Here is a 26,902-nt window from a genome sequence, read left to right on the forward strand (position 1 = left end):
ATTTTTAACAATAATTGCCTTTTATCAGTTCAGATCAGCACATTTTGAGATTTGAATCAAGCATTAATTCAAGGGCTAATTGTTTATTTTACTTGTGTACATTAGAGATCACCACTTCAATACTCTATGACACAAATAACCAGGTGAAATATGTGGAGTGTAACTGAAGTTGACCTTTTACAGCATTTTGACTCGTCAAACACAGGTGTGATTAATAACATTACTGATTGCTGCATTTAAATGGAGCATGGAAATGTAATCAGTTTCCAGCTGTGTCTTTCCTGCTATGACATATATATCTTGAAAAACAAGATTTATGTTAGCAAGATTGATTCAGAGAGCAAAGGAGGTAAAGAGCAAGATGTTTAGGCTTGGCAGGGAAGAAGAGAATGATTTGTGATGGATTTACTTTTCTCTTGAAGTCCCTCGTATGAGAAGCACCTGATTCAGCTGCACATCGCTGGAAGACGCACATAGTGATGCTCAACAAGCAAACGAGTCAAATCTAAAATATGAAAAAGTCTAGTTCACTACAAACTCAGACAGTTTGGGCAAACCTTTGTGATTTGTGAAGAAACATGCAGTTTATGTTCTTGGGAATGTAATTTCAATAAAATTCGACTTGGCTCCCGTCACTACCAGATCCTCCAGTTACCGGTAGTTAAATATGCAAAAACAGAGGCTTGAAATTGAATCTGCTTCAAATGGGAGTCACGACAGAAAACATTTGGGAACCATTGCATTAGTGTGTGCAAGTTATTTTGTCTACAGATGTAATGAGTGTGTAAGAACACTAGGTGGTGCCTCAGACCACATGACTTTGCTGATATCACAGACTAATGATGACCCCTTGTAGAGCAGTATAAACTGAAGCTATAAACTGCACACATTAACATAATAGCTTATAATGGTTTATATCGCTACACTGCAATAAAAACCACAGCTGTACGCTCATTGGATGCAATTTCGTTGAAATCTTTATTCAGAAAAAAACATATTAACATTATTTATAACTGTCCATTTGACAATTTTGTCATCAACATACATTAACACAAAAATATGTGAATCGACATTAGTTTGGTCAGGAGGTGGAGTAAAACTGACACGTTTTCAAAAAAAGGACAAATAAAAGAATAAACTGTTCTCTAAAAATAAAAGATTCTGCACATCAGCAAAGTAATCAGTGAGGAAGGCTGAAGAGATTCTGCTGTAGCTTTGGAGGCAACCATCGATACAGATGATCGAGTCCACAGTCCGTTTATGGATTAAAAAAAACTAAACCTCATACATGTCAAAAAACAGAGTTTATATATACAGACACCATTTAGGCCCTTTGATTTTTTTTGTTCTTTTTTCTTTTAGAGTACAACATTAATCAGAAACATTCCCCATTCTTCTTGGTTCTCAGTTTCACCGAGTAGAAACTGATTCTTGGACGGCTTCATTCAAAATGTACATGTAAGTGTATGAACCGAACACTGGTAAACATGCTTCAGTGCCCGAAGACACAAATAAAGGTAGGAGAGCTCGGTCATCTATGGTTACTCGTGCTGCACGGGGCCTCCCGGGGCCCCTGAAGCCTTTGTACAGCTGGGTCTAAATGGTTAAGAAGGCAGCCAAGTCAGTCAGTCAGTCAATTTATAAACACCTAGACTAAATGTGTTTGACATGCAGCATCTTTTTGCTTGATTGTTGAAATTGTTTTGTTTGTTTTTTAACAGTTTTTTTTTTTTTTTTGCTTGATTTGAGTCGTATTTAACGGCAAAGTAGCACATGACGTGGCCCCCGGACCAGAAGCAGAATCCACAATCAGAGAAGTTGGAGGTCCTGTTTCAACACTGAGACTGAAACACAAACTGTGTGGAGCAGATATGAGTGTGTCTCCTCATATTTGGCTATTAAATTCTGCTTCTATCTGAAAGGACTGTTGATGTTTTACCTCACTGAACAGTTGTTCATTGTCTCGTCCTGAATCAGAGAGAGAGAGAGAGAGCTCAGAGGTCGTCTGGGTGCGCTGGGTTAAGGGGAGGGTCCCGAGTTCATCCTCGCACATCACACATATCAATAATTATCATTATCATCATAATTACCATCATTAAGATCATTTAACAAGAAGTTACAAAAACAAAAACTGGGGTAGTTGATCTGAAATCAAACAAACAGCCAGTTACATAAATGCCCCATTTTTTCATCACTGCTGCTGGTAGACACGAAGGGTTTTGTTACACAAAACAGTGGGCTAGGGATAAGAATAGGCTTCGCTCGAGCACACAAACGGCCAAATACAGAGAGGAGGAGGCGGAGGAGGAGGTGGAGAAAGAAAAAGAGCCTGAAGAACCAAAATAAAGACAAACATGTAAACGTCTCTCCAGTCTGAGGTGGGAGGGAGGGGGGGTGGGGGGGGGGTTCATCCCCCTCAGAAGCTGAGCAATCGACACACCATCAAGCACAATCCAGAGGTTAACAATCGAGAAATCCACAGTTCGGACAATTTTGCAATCCATATAATCCAGTGCGTAATCCAGCCTGTTCCCGTTCTAGCCCTCTCTAGGTCTTTTCAGTTTCTGGGAGGCTGGGGAGGAGGTGAGGGAGAGTATCAGTGAGTAGACCTAGATGTGTGTATGTTTTCAGATCGTGCGTGTTTGCCTTCCTGCCTCTTTAGGCATATTCCTGGTGCGTGAGAGAGAGTGTGTGTTTGTGAATGTGTACATTCTGGCATAGTTGTGTGTTCAGGTGTAAACTCGTAATGTATCCGCCGGCGACATCTGTTCATTAATGCATCTCAGAGTTGAGTTTGTCTTGGAAGATGTACAGGTTGTTGGTGGCAGCGATGGCGATGATGTTCTCGGTCGGGTGCCAGGCTGTGTGGAGGATCTTCTTGGTGAAGTCCAGACTGTCCACACTGATGTCGTCCTTCCGGCGCTTTCCTCCGGCGGCGCAGACCCTCCGCGGTTTAAGGACGGCTCGGGGTTTGCTGCTTTCTCTGGAGGCTTCAAGGGTCACGTCACGTTTGGTGTTCCGGTCAAACATGCGGAAGAAGTTGTTGTAGGCGCCGGTCATGATCACGCTGGACAGAGGAGGAGAGGAAGCATCTTGTTATCTCAGTCTGGACACTTCTTTCATTTTACTGGATACACTCATATCCCAACCTAACCTCACATATCCGTTACTACAGGCCCAAAGTTCAAGTGTCAGTTCATCCAAATTACAAAAAGACATTTTTCTACACACATTCACTCAACTACTGAGGAACCTGTACTAGTGTTTGTTTGATTCTTCTTTATGTTTCTACTTCACTAAACTTTAGACAAAGGGAAATATTGTACATTCCACTACATATCAAATAGTAATAATCCAATACATTAGTGTATTTGTACTTTTACTTAGGTACCTTTTCAACCACAGAATTTTCTACTTACCCAGTGGCATCTCTAGCTATGTATAGTTTCAGTTTTATATACAGAGGTTTTGAGATATTCGTCTCTGCTGCCACTCCAATACACAGTGGAGGTAAATAAAATACAATTTTATGGTGCTCACAGTGCTAAAATTACTTTTGCAAAACTCAAGCATCTTGTCCTCCAAAAGAACACAATGTTGGTTACTCTACTCTGGATAATCCATGAAACATCCTGTCAGCTACTTTCTACTGAACAAATTATTCCTGTGAAAATGTGAGGTCTGTGGGGATTATCTGGAGCAAAAAGGACGCTATTTCTGGGAATATGTTGCCGTTGAATCTTTCAAATGTAATATCACAACGCTTTAAAGAGCACTGCAGGCAGAGACACCCAAAATATCTCAAAACTTGGGCACATAAAACTGAAACTGTCAGTATGGCAAGAAACCACCAGGTGGAAGTAGAAAATACATTTTTAAATTTAGGTGAACTGACTGAACTTTTTCATAATTACAATAATATACTAAAATAATTATAAAAATACCTGTCCGAGCCGTTCCAGGCACACTCAAACTTGTCAAAGATGCAGTCGTTTTCGTAAAGGGAGCACAACTTGCTGCGGAGGTAATCATGAACCTGGAGGATTACACACACACACACACACACACACACACACACACACACAGCTATGATTAAAAATGAATGTAACACACAGCTGCCTCACTCTCAGGTATAGTCTCCATGTAAACTATAAATAGAGGACTGAGCAGAAGAGGAACACAAATACACACACACACAAAGCTTGGCACAGACAAAACACATTAAATGCAGGCAAGTTGTAACACAAACCTCCCCGAAGGCCACACTAATAAGACACAACACCAGCCCCTCAGCAATCTGAGGACCAGGAGTACATTTTAATATAAACTCCTTTTCCATATCAATAAAATCCATTAACATCTGGCTCTCTATTATCAAACCTACCGAGGGCATGATAATAGAGACACACGTGAACATACACACACACACACACACACACACACACACACACACACACACACACACATATTTACTGACTAATAACTGTTTTCCCTTGTGCTTTCATTCGACCTGCATGTGTCAGCACTGTGTCCACTACAGTGATGCAATGGGCTGAAATCTACACCTTCTCCAGCCACCGTGCTCCGCATTAAGCTCCCTGTTTTCACTTTCTGCATAAAGTCAGCAGTCAACAGTCGCCTCCTCAATCAATAAACGGTCAAGCTGAGGTCGGCTCATGGTTGTACATCAAACCTGGTGACATTTTTGTTTTCCCCTTTGGGTCTATCTGCACGGGGTGAAATGACAGTGTCAGCTGGGGTTGAATATATACTCTTTTTATTTTTATTTTCTTCCGGTCTACAGGTTTGATTTAGAGTACAGTGCCATATTCCTCATGGATTTATGCATATTTTTCATGCTCCAAGAGGAATAAAGGTGTAAATTTACCAAAACAAGGAGGTGTTTGACCCTGAAAACCCCTTTTCTCCCCTCTGTTTCTCCCACCTTCCTCCATTCACCCACATCCCCTCTTTCTCATCCTCATCCGTAAACCTTTTTTTTTCCCCAACTCCTCATTCTTCTCTCCTCCTCTCATCACACCATCCTCACTCTCCCAGCCAAACCCTCACCCTTCTCCTCCCTCTCCTCTCTCTCCTCTCCTCTCCTCCCTCCCTCCTTCCTTCTCCGTGCTGCATTGCAGATCTATGTGTCGGGCGCTGTGTAAGGTATCCCTCCTTCCTGCTTCACTTTATGAGTGGAGGCTCGCAGCCTATAAATAGCTCCAGTGCGTCTTTTAGCCTCCCACTCCTGGCGGCCTCATAGGCCCTTACACGTCAAGCAGACACACACACACACGTTCACCCACACGCCCGTGGCACGAATACTAAACACACACTGAAAAAAAAGGAGTTGATAAATACTTCTACAGCGCATAAATACATAAACAGAAGATGTTGGGGCCTATTGTAAACACTTAGAAGTGACATTACACATTTATTTGGGGACACATTGAGTGAGGATGTGTTAAAGCACACAGAAATAGAAAAAAGCTTCTTTTTTTATCTGCTTAGTGCAAAGAATGTCTTCTCTCAAACACACTGTATGTTTACATTTTTTCACAGCATGTTAGGCCCACTTACAGTAATCTCTCATCCCACATACACAGCATAAAGATAAAGTACTGTTTATCTCACACATTGGTTAATCTGCCAAACATGCAGATTCACATCTACAGATTAAAGTCCAAAGTTAAAAAGCCACAGCGAGGATTTCTGGTGATTCTGCACTGATGAGAAGAAGTGCATTTTCTGGCGAGTAATCAATCCAATTATCCTTAAAAGGGTTTTGGAAAAATCCAATCGCCAGTAAGTACGGTGATTCTGAGAGGAAACCTTCTTCCCATGATATATTTCTGTTGAGAATTATCCATATTTTCCAGGATGATAATATCCTCTTTCAGTAAAGAGAGAGTTAAATGTCCACCAGTGTGGAAGACAACAGAGATTTCAACCAGAAACACTTCCGTCAACAAAGTGAACATTTAATACAAACAGTTCGATAGTTTGATTCGGTAAAAGAGGCTGTGCTCTTTGAGGGAGCTCTCAAAGGATTCAAGCAGCAACGAGGACACTGCTGGAAGAACTAAACCCCCACACATTTTAAATAATGCACGTCCATTTCCGTCCCTTTCACTTTGTGTTCAACTTCTGTGGAAGTTGTTGACAGCTTTGAGTATCTGAGAACATAAGTTAATGATACATCTAATTTCACAGCATGTGGATGCTAAATGTAAGAAAGCCAGTCAGAGATCATTTCTTCTTCTAAAGAATCTTGGAGTATGCAGCCTCAGTCTGGGATGGTGATCTGACTGTCGCAAACACAAATAGGCTTGCTGAGGTTGTTAAAGCAGGCAGGAAAATTGTGAGTTGCCAACAAGAGTAATTAGATGCTCTGTATTACATTGCTGTATAGAGGAAAGCTCTGTCTGTTATTAACAACACTGAACATCACGAAATTACACAAAATTCGATACAACGCCTTCTAAATGATGTTATACGACACTCCTGGTAAAGAAAAAGGGGCTCTGTTGTTGTACTGACTGCAATCAGTACAAAGAACAAATACACAACAAACAACTTAGACAACTTAGCAAATACTGGTGAGGCATGAATGAAGCAACCAATCAGCAGGTGCGACGGTGACCTTTCTGAACTAACATGATGACTAGTTATGAATTCCAGATTATACTAGGGTTATTTCCTGTAAAAAACTGCTGATTACTTAGCATCACCGTATTTGTCGTGACCTGAAATTATCCCTGTAGCCTGATGTGGATTAATGCTTCCTTGACTACTGATTGGTTCAACTGAGTAAAGCGTCAGAGCAACTTTCAATAGAGACAATCCTGAGGGAGGAAAATATTCACTCTGGTGTTTCTTGCATTTAAATACTATCTCATGCTTTTCACACATGGGCCGTCACACACCTGGTATGTCTCCAGGGGCTTGCTCTCCATGTTGAGGTCCCAGACTTTGGCAGTCAGGTAGTCTCTGGTGAGCAGGTAGCGACCGCTGTGGCTGAACTTGACATCCGACACCGAAGAGATAATCTCGGAGAAGAAGGAGCGAGCGCTGGGGTCCTCGGGCTCCTCGAACACTGGAGAGGAAGAGAGAGGGAGGTGGGAGGGGGGGGTGAGTGGTGTTAAGTAGAGTGTGATAAAGGAGGGGACTGTGGAAGTCTGGAGGTTTCTCAGTGCAAGTGTTACACGCTACACAAAAGGTGATGAGTGTGTACTTGCAGACAGATGACTACAATACACAAATACCACTACTACTGTGTGTTCATAAACATACTGTTGCTGTCTGACTGTATTACTGTAACAGCGAGACATTTCTCTTTGAATATGACACAACTTATATCCCCCGCTGCTTTGTGGAGTGCTACAGCTCCACTGAATGAAGTTCAAGTGTTCGCTGCACTAGTGACTCCTACTTGATGAAGCTGCAGATCATGTGGGAATTTCAACTTGAAAGTAATAGGGTGCAAACTAAGAGAAAAAAAAAAAGGTTGGGAAACTACGCATGGTCAGTATAAAAAGTGTCACATGAGTTGTTGTCCCTTAAGGAAAGCAGATTTATGGGGGAAACTGACTCTGACATTAAACTAATAGCCTTGAAGTTAAAAAGAAATATTACTACATGATGAAAAAATGCTCCAAAAGAAATATATTGTGGTCCTAAAGTGTGATAAAATCAGTTAGATCATGTATAGTAAATGAAAATACTTGATGTTTTGCAGGTAAGAAGAAAAAGTAGGATGTTAATCTAAAAACTTCTACCTGGGTTATACTTTGGAAATGTTTCAGCAGCAGTGTTAAGTTTATGTGATTTGTAGTTCATGGACAAAACCACCTGTATCAGACATTTAGAGACTTTATAAGAGATGGTGTCTCCATCCCGGCTCCTGGCAGGGGGTTTACTCACATTTGGAGTGTTTGTCGCACAGCGCTGATTCCCGCATGTCACAGAGGCGCAGGGTGCCTTTGCTGCTGCTGTAGACAAACAAGTTACAGTGGTGGGGGTGAAACTCAGCCGCTGTGATCACCTCTGTCAGATCCTCCATGTTGGCAGGCTTGATGTCCACAATGTCTGAGAGAAAGAGGCTTCACTCAGGAAAACATCAGAGAGAGTCAGCTTCCCGGCACCAGCACTTTGTCTCACTCTATGAACTGTTTTTACGCACAGAAATCTACTATACTGTATGTACACATTCATTCATTCATTCATTCATTCATCCTTTTATCACTTCTATCCACTAACTGACTCCACTAAGTAGATTGCGTTTGAATTCATGTGTAAATCCACACAGGCCTGTAATCCACACACAAAACCAAAACATAAGCATATGTAAATGTATACATAAGCAACACAATGTAAATAATTTACAGCAGAAATAAAGCAAACCAATATAAATATATCTTGGGGGGGAGGGGTTGCTGGGAGAAAGGTTATTCCATATTCAGATAAATTGTAATATTATAAATCCTGTCTGGGTCGGGGATGTGACTGTACTGTGTCCTATTGAGCTGGATTAAAACTCAGAAAGGGGGCTGAAATATTTATGCAGCTTTTGAATTATTCATTACGCTACATTTTCACTCCTCAAGAATAATATTCCCCCTCCCCCAACACTGTGTGTCTTTGTGCATTTCTTTATACAACAAAGTGGGATTTAAAGTGCAGGAGTTCAGCGTGTGTGTATGTGTGTGTGTGTGTGGGATTTATTATTGTGCATGTACATGTTAATATATGCATTAATTATCTGTATCCTTGTGCTTTAATAAATCTAGTCTTGCTTTTATATGTGTTGGTGCATGTGTGTTCACGCCTACATGTTGGCACGAATGGTTGTTTTTTTGTCTTCATCTCTTCTCCTCACTCCGCATGCGTACTAGAACCCACTAAGGATACTGAAGCTGCGGTCGGTGATGTCCAGATGCCAGAGGTTGATCCTCAGGTCGTCAGCTGACATGTAGGTCTCGTAGTCAGAGTTGACGGAGATGGAGTTGACGTGGTAGGTGTGGGCGTTGGCAAACACTCGCCGCGGGCTCACCTCCACCATCAGGTCCATCGGCTTCAACACCGGCACCTTGGAAAGACGATTAGAGCCGTTTAAGATCCCATGTCACCGATTAGGAGAAGAAAAAATGCAAAAATACAGACAGTAGATTCCATTTAAATCATTTTATTGTATCATGAATTAATATTTAATAAACTACTTCATTTGGCATCAATAATCCATTTCATGCTGGGACCCAAATTCACTCGTTTGATAGCTTGATCAAGTGCCAATTCACTGAACTTAGCAGAGCTCATTTGGCATTTGCATCGACACACAATTTCTTTTGTTGATACGCGATTTACATTTTTATGGACTGCTTAGATATGTGTTCTTATTTGCATACAGCACAGCGGGAGCACCACCACCGTACACGCACATGTTCTCAGACCTCTAAAGAGACACTACTGATCGCCCAGAATTCACTACAAATAGAAACACTGATGCGTTGACTAGTTTAGATCCAGTCCAGATGTTCTGTTGCTGTTCTCTGCAGCTGGAAGTAGTGGATTTCTCCACCCCCACACACCCACACACCCACACATACACACATGTACCTTTGTGCCAGTGACCCATTTTTGCACATGCAAACACATCTGTACCCACTGACCCAGTTATGTAGCCCAACCTACTATTTATGAATGTTTTAGTGTCTCTGTATTCACATGTGTATAGATAGATAGATAGATAGATAGATAGACAGACAGACAGATAGATAGATAATTACCTGTAGAGAGGTGACAGTGGAGATGTCCTTGATGCGACCCTCCTCATCCTTCAGGTTGTATCCCTCCGGCCGTTTATCTCTTTCACTCACCTTCCACAACTTAATGGTCTTATCTGGGAGACAAAACAGGAACATTAGCCAATCAGGTAAGAACGGAGATCATTTGGATGTGTAACTCATGAATAATAGGTGCATGGTGATATGCTGTCTGGAGATCTCAGATTAGATGTGATTAAGTAGGCTAAATATATATTTTTATCTCCAACTTTTAAAACGTACAATAGTTAAACCTAAAAGAAAATGTTGTCCCGTAGCTTTTTAAGGATTGTAGTATAAAGAGAAGTCAACAGAGGCACTTGAATCCAGCAGAAAATACTTAAAAAGACGAGATAATCCACTCAAAGCTGTCAGTTCTGACAGCTTGGACTCTGAAACTCTAAATGAGCTAACAGCGAGGCTTTGTCTCATCAACACTGACAGACACAGAAGTTCTCTGTATTATATTGAAAAAATGACAGCAAGCATCCCAGCAGCAGCATTAGCTAACTGCTGAGGCAGGCCTTACATTTTTCATACCCTTAATCATAAATAATATAGTACTTAAATAAATCAATAACTGTGTGCTCAGGGAAAATCTATAGGTCTCCCAATATAGCCATAAATTCAGAATGTATATTAATGATGGGACCTCTCTTCCAAGGCGAACAAACTCAGATCCCAACGCAGCACAGAGATGTGATGCAACACTCGCAGAAAAGCCCCCTGCACATTGCAAACTTAATAAATCTCTTTATCCGAGAGAAAATCTACTTTACTCTAGTGCCTCAAATTTAAATGTGAGCGTAATTCCCTTAATCGCTTTAATGCCCCGCCATGCCCTTCACTTTGTCACACACCTCTTAAGGGGAAAACACTGGTAACTCAGACACGAGAGCACAAACAAAGCCACATTTTTACAAACTGAAATGGATTATCTTTTATACGTCTCTACTGATAAATTGGAGCGTGAACACCTTGTGAAAGCGAAATTGTTCAAGTACGTCACGTGCAAAGTATCAACCGAGCGCGTCCCCGCCTTTGTGACATCCTGGATCCTTTGAAAAACTCACCATTGGTGGAGAGGAGGAAGTGTGCAGCGTTCTGCTGAGGCAGCCATCGGATCTTATTGATCTTCTCCTCGATCTCCAGACTCTTAAGGTAGTCGAACTCGGGCTCATGGCTCTGGAAAGTGCTGTAGACATTGTATTCACCCTGGGAGAATGGCTCAGACTTGCTCTGTTGGAAAGAAAAGGAGTGTGAGAACACGGTGAGGGGAAGAGAGCCAAAATTTCAGTGAGGACCTCCTCATATGTAACACCCAGAGGGCCTGAAGCAGTCACCTTCACCTGGATCATCTGAAGAAACGGCACGGCACAGACTCTGCACAGCTATAATGATACACTCTCTGACACAGCAGGGGCATCAACTATTTATCAATCAATCTAGACTGTAGCTGGAGGGGAACAGTGTTCCTTCATCACTGCACTCACAGCTGGGATGAAAAAACGGTCTATTTGTGTGTATGAGTGTAAAGTGTGCGTCTACCTCAGGTTCCCTCTGAAAGATGACCACTCGGCCCCCCTTGTCCCCTGTGGCCAGGAGCTCTCCTGTGTGGTTGAACTCAACAGTGGAGATGATATCAGCTGCGGAGAGAGAGAGAGAGAGAGAGAGAGAGACAAAGATGGAGAAGGAGACAGAGAGGGAGATGTAGCATGAGAGCGGGGAAAGAGAGAGCAGCCATTAGCTAATTGACCACACATCATCATTCATCATCATAATCTGTTTATGTTCACCTGCGTCTAAATTATCCCACGGAGCCAACAGTCAACGCATTAACATGTAAGTGGATTAAAATATGCAAATGAATGTGTAGGTTTAAAATATATCTAATCAACAATTCAAATATTCTGCAATGGTGCGCAAGTTGAAAATAAATATATTAGCCTGTCAAAATACACAGAAAATCAAAGACGTACACACACACAGCTGTTTCGCATTAGGCACAGGTGTTATCTGTTTTTCAGTATGACACATAGACAATGACGCACACTGTGACTGCACACAGTGTCACTTGAGTTCATCGCGTGTATGTATAGTAGTAATTATGTACTCTAAGATCTCTGTAGTGTTTTAAAGTGTACATACAACTCTTGAGTGTATTTGCATTTGTGATTAAATATGATTCAAATATTATTTTTCAGTACAATAATTTGCCGTGAGATTAATTACAGTCTGACTCACTGACACACTGTAAGCATGTTATTAACCACTTAGCATTTATCAACTCAATGGACCTTCCCTGCATCACACTGTACACAGAATCTGAAAAGCACTCGGTTGTGTTGTCTAACGAAGGACACGCCGGCATCACATCTGAGGCTTGAATCTGTTTGAACGTAATCTCCTCCTCTGTCCTTCTGTCTACTTATCCTCCTCTCACTTCTCCTTTGTGTTACAGATCGAGCTTTAAGTTATAAACATTTATTTAGAGAGTGAGAGCTGCTCTGGAGGCAGAGAAAAATCTCAGTGGTTAAATCTCTTTCGAAGCAACAAGAGACGGAGGCTCAATGAAAAAGAGGTGGTGAGAGAAGATGGAACTGACCTGGCATGAAGCCATATAAAGCTATCGTTTGGTTATCTAACCCTCAAAATTAGACATACTGGCTAAGCTATGCTGCTGTCCATCCAAAATAAAGAATGCCATGGTGAATGCATGAATTTAAAAAGTCATCAGGGCTCCGAGCTGCCTCATTTTTTCATGTTTTTGAACAAAACAAGTAGACAAGTAGAGTCTTTTTGCCAGCAGAAGTGAACTGAATGTTCAGTTTGGTTGTGAAATTTCAAGTCTGTGCTCTGTGAAGTTTTCACACTTGTAAACACAAAGGCCGTGTTAAGGAGAGACGCTGGTGATGCTGATTGCCATGGCGATTACTTCCATGCTGACTGGATAATCTTCAAAATGTTCATAATCACATAATCCTCACAACAACCTCACAGATTCTCAAGTTTTCTTTATCAAACTCCAGTTTTCACCATGACACCAACTGTACATCAAGATACATCCATTCAGTTCATCAGTTCGATCAGTGAACAACCAAACAATCACATACTATCTTTAAAAACATCACAGATTGGCTTTAAAATGAAGACTCGTTTCAGATATTAGATCCCACCAAGCCTTCAACAAAGGAGTCCACTGAGCTCCGATTTTGATAGAAAAGAACACGGGCTTCAATAAGCATTAAATGTAATAAAAAAGAACATGGAAAGTGTATTTATTGAGAGTCGGAGCGATTCAAAGCTGTAGCCTTGCCTATTTTGTGGTGGCCTTGAGAGAGACAGATTTTATGATGAGGGGAGGCAGGGACTGCTCTGCCACAACACAACCTTATTCATCCTGTTCCTCACACAATCCATGTATTACTGGGTGCCTCTTTATCTCTTTCTTCCTGCTTTACACTAGTCATTGTGCTGTTTCTTCATTTCTCAGCCGCTGCAGTACATCCTTTATTTCTCAGTTTCAATTTCTTTCCTCTATTTCAGGCTTTCTCTGTCCTTCTCCCCCACTCGTTCGTTTCTCATCTTGTCATCTCTTGCTCCCCAATCTCTCTCTTTTGCCCCCTTTCACTCTCTCGTTTTCTTCATGGTTTGTCTATCCACTTTCAACCCTCCCTCTCCCTCTCTCTCTCTCTCTCTCTCTCTCTCTCTCTCTCATCCCTCCCCCACAGCACTCTGCTGCCTGGCTGTATGTTAGCATGTACGTTTGTGGTGGTGATGCTGGTGGTGGAGGAATGGGAAGGATGGAGAGGGAGGTGGAGGTAAGAGGCGCCGGGGCGGAGGCGGTGGAGGGGTCCTCCGGTGAGCAGGGGTTGCCATGGTAACAGGCTGAGCCAACCAGTAGCAGCGGTACTCGTAACGGTTAGCCGTATATGGCAGTGTGGTGGAAGGAGGAAGTGGGATTCATCAATCCAATCCTCGTAGGAAGAAGGAACGTGGTAAAATAATTATGCCGCTGCAGTTTTGTCCACTAACAAACAATACTGAATTAATACCAGGAGATAGATCAGACACTGTGATGCAAACTGAGAATATGAAGATAATTAAAGCATACACACACACGATGGTACTCATACAAACACAGACCCCTACGTATGCAGGCAAATTCACAAACACACGTATGTACATGAGGGTGTTTTGAATCCTCACAGTCACATAATGATGCATAGCAAATGTGTGTGCTTGATTCTACAGTATGTGTGTGAGTGAGTGTGTGCACACTTACAGAGACAACTGTGTCTTCATTCCAGTCACACGGAGAAAGAGCTAAGCTAAGCAAAACTACGGGAGCGGCACACAATATAACTGAATAAAATATGGAGCACACACTCTCCTCTCTCATCGTCTATCTGTTTCTCAACAATCCTCTTCATCTGTCTGAGCTTCTCTCTGCCTCACATACACGTCTCATCTGTCTCTTTCACTCTCTTTATTAGAAAAGCACTACAGAGAAATAAACCAGTAAGAATACAAACAACCACCGCAGAAACAGGCAGCATCATGAGCATCATGGCTCTCCTCCAAGATGCACCACTGGCCATGGTGTTCATTTAAAACACTGAGTGTGTATGTGACTGTCTGTTTGACTTACAGCTTGACAAACCTATGTCTTATAGTGTAGAAGTGTGTGTGTGTGTGTGTGCTATAGCAAGCTAGCTGTGTCTGTCTCCCACAGACAGTCCATTAGCATCAGCGGGCCTGTCTGACTCATCGCCACACTGCAGGAGCTGGGGGAACACACTGTGACTGCGAGTGCATGCGCCCACACATACAGTACATATCAACACAAAACAACACTCAAACATGAATGAACCCAATGACACAGAGAGGCACAAAAAAAAAAAAACATGCACAAATGATAAACAGCCAACACACAAAAACTTGAATGCACTGTGAGGTGTTTGACAAGGACAAGAGGCCCTCACAGATCAAAGAAATGTTGTACAGAGTCTGCATTAGCTCTGAAACAATTTGTCGATCCACAGAAAATGAATCGACAACAATTTCGGCGATTCATTAATTGTTTAAGTCGTCTATAAAGCAGAAATACCAAACATTTACTAATTCAAACTTCTCAAATGCTGCTTTTCTATGTTTTAAATCACTGCAAGTTGTACATCTTTGAAAATGTTGGTTGTCGGTTGAACAAAACTATTTGAAAAATGCCAAAAGGGGCATTTTTTCACCTTTTTCTGACAAGTTAAATATAAAATAAATAAGAGATAATTAACATGCAACCCTAGTCTGTATTGTACATATTCAGAGTAGTGCTCATCTGTGGCTTGGAACTTGGACAAGGCAGGCACTCTGGAGATGAGAGGAGAGGAACAAATGGAGGAAAGCAATGGTTTGTGGGAGAGATGGGGGGTGGTAGTGTAGTTAGAGGGAGGGGGAATTCCTTTTTTTTTTTTTGGTAACGCTACTATAGGGACAGAGAGGGGAGCAGACGTCCTACAGTCACAATTATAGATATCTTAAGTCTGGGTAAACATGGACCATTAAAGCCCAGCCAAAAACACACACTCCTTAAAAGCAAGGACAAGCCACCACTCAGCAGGAGACGTGTGTGCATGTGTGTTGGCGAGTGTGTGTGTGTGCTGCAGCTCAAGCACCCCGCATTTCCTGTGTACGTGCACACAAGTGTGTGTACTCAATTACCCCGTAGAGAAATATACGGGTTGGAGGGAGAGAAGGAGACAAGAGGGGAGAGACTGCCTGAGGGAGACGTTAAATTGATCCCTGTCCTGCAGTTTTGGAGTTATCTGGAAGAAAAAAAAACAAAAAACTGGTGCATGTGATTGTGTTAGAAGTGCACATGTGTGGAGAGGAGTGATTTAAGCCCGGCACAGCAGGGAATATGCCATTTCTCCAAACACACACCGGCACAATGGAGCAGAGCTGGTGTGAGCCTAATGGTTATAGACACAAACAATTAGAATCACAAACCAAAGCCAGCTTCAGCATTTCTGAAATACACCTGTAATCCTGCTTTGCCTACCTGCAAAAACATCTTCTGCCTGCATGAATTGTCAAAGCTGCAAAGTGTGATTTTTTTTCTCTGTTTTGATAAAAAACAGATTTGTGAGACTGTAACATAAAAAAAGATTAGGAGCTTAGCTGGTTTACACCCAATCTAACCCCAGTAATATTGAAAACTCAGATTATGCCTCATAAATAGTGAAATGTAATCTTATATTCAGAAAACTCTCACTCTTTTTTTCATGCTGCCCCTCTGATAGTATCTTTCTTTGTGCGTGTGAGTGAATGTATGAATGCCTGTATTTCCATATATTTGCAGTACATGAATGTGTGTGCAGAGGTTTAGAGAGTGTGTCTGTGTATGCGTGTGTGTGTCTTACTCAACATTAGATAGAAGTAGAAGTAAGACAGATCTGCTTTGAAGGAGACGAGGGGCATCGTCTGGTCAAACTATTTAAGGAAATCAATCACACACGCTCACACACAATCTACATCGCAGCGCGGCAGACAGTCTGGGACAAAAATAAAGAGGAATGTACAGAAATAGAGACACATGAAAAGGATGAGGCTGACAGACAGAGACAAAGTGATGTTCGAGATATTTATAACTCTCAGACTCACGTGAGAATTCACCTCGATTCTTACACACTTAATGGCGCGCACTCCATGTGAAAACGCACACACACACACACACATAGTCTCACATCCACCGCCCACGCACATGCGCACGCACACACACACAGACTCTCATGTCTCAGACTGGGGTCATGTGGCGCAATTGTGCGGCATAGATACTATGACCTTCGGGATAGAAGAGGATAGAGCACACACCTTCAGTGTAAGAGGCAAACGGCTCGGGCTCCAGAGAAAGGGTAGTGATGTCGGAGCACAGGACCTGGATGGGGCTCAACATCCTGGGGGAGGACTCCAGGGTGGAGAGGGGTGGACAGGATGGGCGGAGCTCTTCAGGCTATAGCCAGGAGCAGCCCTGCAAGAGGAGCAAGGATGGAGGGGAGGGGAGGGGAGGCAAGGGGGGGGGGGCAACAGGGAGGAGCAGAGGGTTAGGATCAGGAAGGAAGGAAGGAGGATCGGGCAGGGTGGGGTTGGGGTTGGTTAGGGAAGGGACCACATTTGGCCATGAGTACTCACCAAAGACAACCAACTGGTGGTGTATTCATAATCATACTGTATCTATGTACCATGATGGGTCTTTATGTTGGGTTTGGCAGGAAGGGTAGAAACACATGCAAGGTGGAAACAGATAAACAGCTAAAAGGATAAAGTCTTGTCAGGTCTCTTATCAGCAGGGAGGAGAAGAAAGCAAGACGTGCAGATAGCTCTCTCACATTGACAATGACAGATAATTAGAGGTTGGTGAAGCTCATTTACAAGTGCATTTTTGCCTGTGACTAACAATAATTGTTTCTATTATTGCTTTATCAGTAGGTTTTTTGATACATCATTAATCAACAATAAAATGTCAAATATAATGAAGTCGGCTTACAAATGAGTCCAAAGCACTTCCTTTTAATTGTTAATCTACCGTTCAAATACCCAATATTCAATTTAAAACTGTATAAAATGAAGGAAAGCAAGTATATATTCAAGTCTGAGATGTTGTGATCAGGATGTATTAGGTATTTTAACTTTAAGAGTTACATATACGATTATCATATCGATTTGTTGATTTTATTTTGTATGTTTGTATTTATATCACTTATTTTGCTTTAATTACATCTGTAGTGGTTCTTCCTCCTGGGTTGTTGTAGTATTGCATCCATGTGCATGTTAGTGTCAAGAGCTTGTAATTTCCATGATGTGAGTTTTAACATCCTCTCGAAACTGAGAGATTCTGTTTCTCTTTCTAAAGCAAACTGGATTCTGTCAAAAACACACAAATCTAAAAATTAAGCTGTTTTCTTAGGTGATTACAGTGTAACATGAGTAATATGTTGGGGTTTTCACTCCACAACATTGATATGTAGACACTTTTGTACATTATATGCAACAGTAGTGGGATTTATGTGCTTTTGTTATTTGTTAAATGTAATAAATCATGAATAATTTACTAACAGAAGTCTAAAAAAAATGCCAAAGCATTGATTTTTGCTGCAAATGCATAATTGTTATTATTTCATGAGTATTTAAAGCAAAGCTCATCCATTCTTGAACCCAATGCCACTCCAATAAGAGGTGGGATTGTAGCAAAAGGAGATATTGAGGAGGGCAAAGGAGATGACAAGAAGGGAGTACGAGATGGAGGGAAGACGGGAGGGGAGGAACATTAAGGTAGAGGGAGGTTAAGCGTCCCTACCCTGTAGGAGTCAAAGGGCAGGGGAATCCCCACAGGAAGATCTACAGACACCCTGTTATGTATGCGCACGCACACACACACACACATATACACACACACAAACACTTGCAGACACACACCCATACATATACACAGACCTGAACGAACAAAAAAAAAACACACAGTATGTGCTCAAAGACACAGACATGAATATGAATGCAACACAGGCAAAAAAAAAAAAGGGAAGGTGGAGACACACTGGAGCTAAAAAATACACCCAAGCATAAAATCACATGCACCACTTCTCTCTCTCTCTCTGTATCTACCACCCTCTGTCTTCCTCTTTAACACACACATACAGAGGCACATTGTGTTTGAGCAGCCTTTAGAGCACTGTTGGATAATTGTTTGGCAGACGTGCCACTTCAGCACCGGGCAATGCTGCGAGTTGCATTAGAGGACCGATGGGGAAAAAAGAGAGAGGGAGGGAGGGAGAAGAGAGTGGGGGATGGAAATGGGGTGGAGGACGGGGGATGGGGTGAACATGGAGGTAAGGTGGAGGGGGTTGGAGTGGTTGAAGAAGAAGAGGCAGGTAATGAATCATATTGTTTATTTGTGACAGAAAATGACTGATTTTTAAAGCAGAATTTGTACTTATTCTTCTGCAACTATCAGGCTTTCATCCATGTGTTGCACAATCCTTTCACACCAATAGTGTTCAGTGTGGGTGTGTATGTGTGTGTGTGTGTGTGTGTGTGTATGTGTGTGTTGTTCACCTTGGTGTGGGCTCATAAGCAATTCACCCTGAATAATGTCTGTGTCCGCCTGAGATGTGTGGAATAATTAATACTGCTATTATTGGTGGGTGGAGACGACCTGTCAATCATATCGGCCAAGCATGAAAAGCAGCGTGTTTATCATCACGGACTGTTGCTATGGCAATAATGGATGGTTGCTGATGGATGTTAAGACTTATTTTCTGCCACTCACTCATCAAAATCCTTTTCTGAAATGGACAAGACACATATTGCTCATGGACGTACGTTTAAGAGAGATATAAGACAGACACGCTTACTTGCACAAACACACACAACAAAGACAAACAAAGACACACGTAGATATTCTTCAATCCTCTCAGCAGTACAATGTGTTGAATGCACACACAAGCATCAACAGGCAGCATTACAGGTCTCCTCTTGACTATAGTACGTGGGTCTGTGCAAGGGAAATTATATTACAGTGCAGACACAAGAAACATAATTCCCTTTCTGCAGTGATACCAGGATCACAAATGAGCTTGCGACACGTTCGTGACCCTCAAATCATAATCCGTTGTTCTGGTCTAAGACGTGGGGTGAACAATGAGCTGTGTGTAAGAAACAGATTGGGGACATACAGACAGGCAGGAGGGCAAACATGGAAGCTAATGTGCAGGTGAGATTAGTGGTGTAATTGAGATTAGCAGAAGGTGGGGGGAGCAGAGATTGTCAAGGGTTATAATCCATCTGGTTTATGAAACAAACCAAAGGAATTTAATGGTTTGCATGGTTTTTGTGCTGCTGGACTTTCTAATATTCCCCCCAGCCTCAAATCTGGCATATATTCAGTTATTACACTCTAGTACGATGAGAGAGATGACATGCAGTCCCATGAGCATATAACAATGTGTTAGAGATTTCCTGCAGGAAAAAAAAAAAATCACTCCCTCTCTGTCACTGACATACAGACTACAGACACAAACAGACACACATACACACACAGATCAATTCTTCCCTGCAGGGAAACAAATAGCTCTGTTACACAAGGTAAGAAAAGTGGTTACAAAAGCAGAAACAAACAAAAAGAGAGAAACGAAAGGTGCGGGACAAAACAGAAGAAATGAGAGCGGATTGAGACGAGGGAAGGAGGAGAGGAAAACTTGCCTAAGACTGTTTAAATATGCAGAGAGGAGAGAGTGTTTTACTCCCTGGTTCACTGCTCTGTCTGCAGCTCTACACTGATCAACACAGCTTATAGAAGATTAGGAGGCCGTGCTGAGCTTGATTTGTCGGACAGACGAGCATACACACACACACATGGACACACTCTCTCTCCAAAAGTCTGCTTACCTTCAGTCACATAGTTGTGGTCGGGGAGGAAGCCGCGGTGGTTGAGCGTCGGGGTGGCGTCAGTGTCTTCGCCCATCAGCGGGGCTGGGGGGAGCGCCCGTCTTGGGGGGGCAGCGTGGTGGTGGCAGATCGGTGGTGGAGGGGGTGGTGGGGATGCCGGCCAGCACAGCGCCCATACTGCTGCCCGCTGACGCCTCCTCAGCACAGGGGCGCAGAGCCGGGCATCCTATCCTTGATGAGGATGAGGGGCAGTTAGGGAGGGAGTGGGCCGGTCCCGAAGGAGGGATGGATGGGTGATGGGAGTCCACACAACTGCTTCTGAGCCAGATGTAAACCTGCACAGAGGAGGGCTATTTGAATACAGTTTCAAGGATTTAAAAACTACTGCTGGTGTAGGCTTGATTTGTGCCTCACCAGCAACCGGCGCGCATCACTCGTGAGGCGAGAAAAATCAAGCGCACCTCATGTCCGCCCCGCAGCTGATGTGCCCAGGTGTGGCCAAACACATAACAATCACAACCGTGTCTTTTCAGAAATGGGTGAAGTCCCTACTTCTATGTGGAGGCTCCAAGAGAAGAAGAGGAGAGGAGATGAAGAGGAGGGTGGGGGGAGGGGGAAGAGGGACGAGCGGAGCCCCTAGTCGGTGTATCTGCAGTGCTGATGCTTCTGCAGTGAACTCACGCATGGACACACATATACAGTGGGACAAACACACACACACACATACACACACACACACACTCACCTACACACTCGGCAGCTTGTGGGTCAGGTACTCCTCGGTGGATCCTCCATGAATAACGTCTTTCCCCCCTCCTCAGCGAGTAACCGTCTCTCTCTCGTTTCTCGGCTGTTGTAGTATGAGGAGGAAAATCCTACTGGCCCTGCGTTCTGCTGCAGTGTGCGCTCTGGCGTATATATGAAAGGCAGAGTGAGAGGTAGAGAGAGGGGGAGGGAGAGTGAGAGAGAGAGAGAGAGAGAGAGAGAGAGAGAGAGAGAGAGAGAGAGAGAGAGAGAGGATCGGTCCTGCTGCGCTGGTACGTGTGTGTGATGCATCGGAGCAGGACCCGCCCACTCTTCAGCGCAGCCAATCGTGACAGAGCCGAGATCTGCCTGACCACTGACTGCAGGTGATTAAATATGAGGAAGAAACAGAGATGAGGATGGAAGAGTGGGCGGCAGAGCGGAAGTGGCTGAGTGTCTTATAAGGTGGTGATTAAAGAGAGGGAAAGCAGAGAGAGAGAGAGAGCAAAGGGGGAAGCGGGGTTTCACTTGACTGAGAGCAGAATATGAGCCACGATACAGTGACTACTAGAGGATTCACCTGGAGACATAAATCCATTAACACAGAGACGACTAACACACCACTGACACACACACACAGATTTTAATACACACATGGATCCCCTCTATACAACTTAGCATAAAGGTAGGGATTAGCAATAATTCAACATTATTATTTATTGACTTTCAGCAGAACCTTATCTTGATATGATCTTATGTTATCATTCTGAAAATGTATGACTCTGAACAAGCTATCATTAAAAAGTTTTAGTTTTACTGTACACTGTACTGAGGGCCAATACCACAAAATTTGATTTTAGTTTGATTCCAGGTGATACTGAGGCCAGAATTACGAATATTGATACTTTTTACTCTTAAAAAGAGAAACAACTAATGATTATTTTCATTAACAAGTAATCTGCCGATTATTTTCTTGAATAATCAATATGTCTATGAAATATGAGAAGACTGTGAAAAATATGCATCATAATTTCCCGGAACCAAAGGAGGGATTATGATTAGGTTTGGTTTGCCAACACTCCAATATATTTTAAAACAAAAGCAATTAACATTTAGAGCATTTTGAGACCATTGATCCCCCTATCTTGATGTCCAACCTACTTAGTTTAGACTTTGATCCAAACAAGATAGATTCTGCTACCTAAGTGTAAAAGAAGTCTGTTATCAGTCAATCAGTATCTTATTCTATTTAACTCATCAACTAATACCTGCTGCACTTTCTCTCTTTGGGACTCCAGATGATGCTGAGTCGTGCGACTGCCTTGTGGCTCGTCACAGGTGAGAGCTTCAGAGAGGAATCCACCAACCTCAACCTGCTGGTCCCTGACAGATAAGGTGCTGCCCTGCTAAGAGATGCATCATTCATGCCAAGTGCCTTCAACAAGTAATACCAGACCACACATATTAACAGAGTTAAATTCTCTTCTTATTAGATCAGTAGAAGTAGTGATGCCTTCAAATTTCTTATTTTGTCCAACAAACACTATGAAACTTATATATATTCAGTTTACAATGATATAAAACAGAAAAAAAGCAGAAAATTCTCACATCTAAGGGTACCTCTGGTACCAGAACATGTTTGGCATTTTTGCATGAAAAGTGACTCAATTAAGCAATTACCTGATTGCTGATAACTTCTGACAATTAATTCATCAACTAATCGGCTACTTGTTTCAGCGCTACAGTTAAAAGTTACTAATGTACTATCGCATATTTCCATTTTTATTACCACCAAATGATTTGCCAAACATCCGAGTGTTTTCTTTTACTATTCTCTGTTAATAATCTACATGTTAAAACACATGACAGTATATGTGTAATGTGTTAATTTTCTGAACTAACAAACAAAATAATCAGTACAGGCATGCACACAACATTCGGTCCTCCCACTCCGAACATCAATTTTATTGTCTTATGTGTGATTTTGCAATAATTTGCTATATCATCATATAAATCAACAACTAAAAATGTCCTTATTCCTATCATGATAATGACTTCAACCATACCGCAGGAATGACCACTGAATGAATGTGAAACACACCAACACACACACACAGAGGCTTCAGTCTACGTGGCAGCAGAGAGTGAGGGGCTGCCAGTGACAGTTGGTACCATCACTGGTGTTGGCTGTTTGCCACCAGGCTTTAAAACCCCCCACAGCAGGGAACAAGACGAGCTGTTTATCTGACTTACTCCAAGACTGCCAACATCACCCTCCCCCACCTACCATTTACCAGTGATGGGCAACGCTCCACACACCGCTGCCATATCTGCCCTTCTAACTGCCCCCCGCCAGCCTAACATCCACCACAAAGCTTCCCTAAGCCCACCCACTGTTTCCCATATATAGCTACTGTTCTACCTGCGCTCCTCCACCTATTCACCCTGACCATATGCCACCAAAATCCCCCTCTGGTTAAATCCATAAACCCATAAGGTTTGGTGTTCAGGCCCCTCATCAGTGTAAGATCTGAATCTTAATGCCATCCCCCAAACAGAGAGAGTGAGAGGTGAGAAAAATACAAATGTTTTATAGTTTTCAATATTCTTTGAAGCACTTTTATGTCTATCAGTATATCTATGTTGATTGGCAAAAACTATAAATAAACATTTCTATATTTAATACGATATATATACTGTATATTTTTGATATTGCACTATCTTGGTTCAAAAATGTGTTAATTTATTGAAAAAAGACAAAAAATTGACTGATTTCACTTTGACAGCCTAAATAAACAGTTAGATAAATACAGCATCATTACAACAGTATCTAGCATTAACGAAGTAGGAACAATTTCACAATTTACAGTCCCTAAAGTGCCTTTAAAAACAGGCAGATGTATACTTATATTGCATAATATATATATATATTGTGCACAGTGTAAAGAAATCTATTTTGTTCAAATGTAATACATCTTTTTTAAAAACCGATTCATGAATTGTTGTGTCACTTCTCTCCTCATGTTCTCCACTGGTTTTTTCTTTGACGGTTAATTAGGGCTGCGACTACCAATTATTTGCATTATCCATTATGTTCTTAATTGATCGATTAGTTGTTTGGCCTATTAAATATCAGAAAATGGTGAAAAATGTCCATCACTGATCTCAAAGCCCAAGATGACGTCCTCAAATGCAACTCAGATATTCAGTTTATTGTCAAAGATGAAAGACACTAGGAAATATTCACACTTGAGAAGCTGGAATCAGAGAATTTGGTCCAGTTTTCTTAAAAAATGACTCCAAACGATTAATCGATTATCAAAATAGTTGGCAATTAATTTAATAGTTGAATGAATAAATGAACTTTATTTATCCAAGGAGGGTTGAATTAAGGGAAACTGGACTTCCTGGTTGTAGATACTTGAAGACATTTCACCTCCCATCCCTCAGTTCTAACTGGCTTAATGCTCCTGGCTGTTGTAACAACAGTCGTTGGAGTCGCTGCAGTCACCTGAGGCCAAATGTGAATGTTTGTTAAGTCTACTGGGATGAGAGAAGAAACATCTTCAAGTATCTACAACCAAGAAGTCCAGTTACCCTCGATTCAAGCCTCCTTAGAGAACCAATGACCTGAATGACTGAGAATCCTCACAGAGAACTTTATTTATAGCACCTTTGATGCACAGGATGAAGCTCAAAGTGTTTTACAACTCAGCAGCACGTTTAAGAAAAACACAAGTTTAAAACCCATACACACGGAGGCAGGGAGAAAATAAGAGTAATGAGTGTTACTATTGATAAAATAGCATTTACACAGTTTCTTTGGACAACTAATTAATTAATCGACTAATTGTTGCAGCTCTATAGTTGATTGGAAACACCTGCTGTGACGTCACTGAATACAATTTGGTCAGAAGCAGCATGTTGGAAAAAATCCAACCTATATAGTACAGTACAACTATAATTCAACTACAACAAAGCTGTATTGACTATATTTAACCATTTTAATCCATTTTAGGGACCGTAACTCTAAAACAAGCGGACAAACTCACATCCCTGTAGACTAAAGTATGTTAGCATGTATGCTAACATTGCTAATGCTAACGTGTTAGCAAACGGCTGCGCACTTACATTCAACAGAAACTTCGTGTTTCTGGACACCTGGTTAATCAAAGTCCAATATTCACTGACCTTGTTCGCTCCACTAACACAGGAGAAGAAAAATATCCAGTATTCAGTTTTTTACGTGTCAGATTTTTCTCACCAGCTAGCTAGTCACTAACTTGAGGCTGAGCTGGAAAACAAATGCTGTTATTGGAGAAAAACATTGATGTGTTCAGACTCTGAACCAAAGAGTAAACCTGTGGACTGAAAAAAATACAAAATAATAATATTCAGCCAAAAAAGCTGAGCAGAGGCAATAATTCTCTCTTTCATCGCAACCCATGTTTTATATAATACTTTGATTAAAATGTTGATTATGCAGCTTTAAAAAAAAAGTGTGTTTTAAGATCTGGAACTTGTTTTGCCAATTATTTATGTTGGTTATGATAACATTTAAATTGAACTGCATATAATTTACACCTACATCCATAACAACTCTCATAAGCTTACATTTGCACATCTGTGATTTAGTATGGAACCTTACATTAATGCAACCTGTATTATTATTAATGTTGTTGTTGTTGTTGTTGTTGTTTGTTTGTTTGTTTGTTTTATTTTTGATATTATTATTAATTGCACACTGCACATACTGTTTACACTATGAACATTTGCACATTCCTGGTCAATATTTTGCACAATATTCAATATTTTGTCAAATTTAAAGCTGTAGCAGCTCCTCTCACTTAGAATATATTTTACACATTTTTTTTTTATTTTAAATTTCTTTGTTTCTTTTTTTTATATTATTTAGGATTACTTAACTTTTTTATTTTTGACTATTATGCACCACAACACCAAGGCAAATTCCTTATATGCGCAAACTTATTCTGATTCTGACTGTAGCTGAAAGGTTTTGCCCCTAAAACACATATTGAAAAAAAATACATTTCCAAAATTCAACAGCAGGAATTTCCAAAATGTCTATCTCAAAACCTTTGCAAATAAAAACTGTCTGCATGTCTTGATACTACTATTGGCAGGTGAAGCAACATGTTTTTTGGCGGGTTTGTTTGTCTGTTTGTTGTTTGTTTGTTTTTTTTGAGTGAAAGTACCCTTTAGAAGCATCAGTTTTTTTATTGTAACATGTTGATGTAATCCTTATATCAGGAAAAAATAAGTCACAGACAGTAGATAGACAGACAAGCACACACACGCAGCTCAACTGTCCTCACTCACACACTGCTAAATCCTCCTCCTCATAATAATCACCATAATACGGTAATCATCATAGTCATCATCATCATCATCATCATTACCCCAGTGTGTTGCTGGTTTGTTTGGGTACAGTAAGTCCAGTTCAGCTTGTCCTTGTTAACCTGCCATGCCTGACCCCGGGCCTGTGTGACAGCAGCCTCGGGTCTGTCTCCCGTAGCAACCGTGCCATTCAGCCATGAAGCCTTGGCCTCGGACCTTTACCCATTACCTTGGTGACAGTGGAGCGTAAACCACCCACCATCCCCACTGTCAGTTGGACCCGTTGCTCTGTGGTGAATCTGAGCTGTGTCCTTACATCATCTCCTTCAGCAGCAATGGTTGGGTCGCTGGCAGAGGATCATTTATTTGGTCTTTTACGCTTAACCAGAACAAATCTGCATGCATCGAAACAGATGAGGTAATTTTTGGGGGGAAGACACAACACTCTGCTGATGAAACAAGGCTGCACTGTCTGGATTCCTGGGGTTGAGCCTCACCACAGCATACATCAGCTTTCGGAGCATCTCTCGACCTAAGCT

General features: G+C 41.7%; 1 protein-coding gene across 8 annotated transcripts; it reads right to left on the minus strand.

Moving 5' to 3' along the window:
* Positions 1-954: 954 nt before the first annotated feature.
* Positions 955-25,425, minus strand: LOC121901829 (serine/threonine-protein phosphatase 2A 55 kDa regulatory subunit B gamma isoform). 8 transcript variants are annotated; one of them, XM_042418843.1, is made up of 13 exons: positions 25,197-25,423; positions 22,274-22,408; positions 21,007-21,169; positions 20,262-20,596; positions 16,692-16,848; positions 11,370-11,467; positions 10,895-11,060; positions 9,786-9,898; positions 8,911-9,088; positions 7,924-8,088; positions 6,927-7,096; positions 3,945-4,036; positions 955-3,067 (listed from the first exon to the last, which is right to left on the minus strand). In XM_042418843.1, the coding sequence occupies exons 5-13, from the start codon at positions 16,771-16,773 to the stop codon at positions 2,773-2,775; spliced, it is 1,359 nt and encodes a 452-aa protein (XP_042274777.1). In that variant the 5' UTR covers positions 16,774-16,848; positions 20,262-20,596; positions 21,007-21,169; positions 22,274-22,408; positions 25,197-25,423; the 3' UTR covers positions 955-2,772. The 8 variants fall into 8 exon arrangements, with proteins under 8 accessions (XP_042274777.1, XP_042274779.1, XP_042274780.1 ...); XM_042418845.1 differs by having other exon boundaries at positions 22,274-22,411; XM_042418846.1 differs by having other exon boundaries at positions 25,137-25,423.
* Between the last annotated feature and the right edge of the window lie 1,477 nt (positions 25,426-26,902).

The sequence above is a fragment of the Thunnus maccoyii genome, chromosome 8 (assembly GCF_910596095.1).
Source record: "Thunnus maccoyii chromosome 8, fThuMac1.1, whole genome shotgun sequence".
Lineage (NCBI taxonomy): Eukaryota > Metazoa > Chordata > Actinopteri > Scombriformes > Scombridae > Thunnus > Thunnus maccoyii.

Excerpts from the sequence above, each read along its gene's own strand:
- LOC121901829 (XM_042418848.1), bottom strand. The coding sequence starts at position 16,773 with ATGTTGAGCCCCATCCAGGTCCTGTGCTCCGACATCACTACCCTTTCT. Across the intron at positions 11,468-16,691 it reads GTTTGCCTCTTACACTGAAG|CTGATATCATCTCCACTGTT; the intron begins GTGTGTGCTCTA and ends CTCTCTCCGCAG. Across the intron at positions 4,037-6,926 it reads AGCCCCTGGAGACATACCAG|GTTCATGATTACCTCCGCAG; the intron begins GTGTGTGACGGC and ends GTAATCCTCCAG.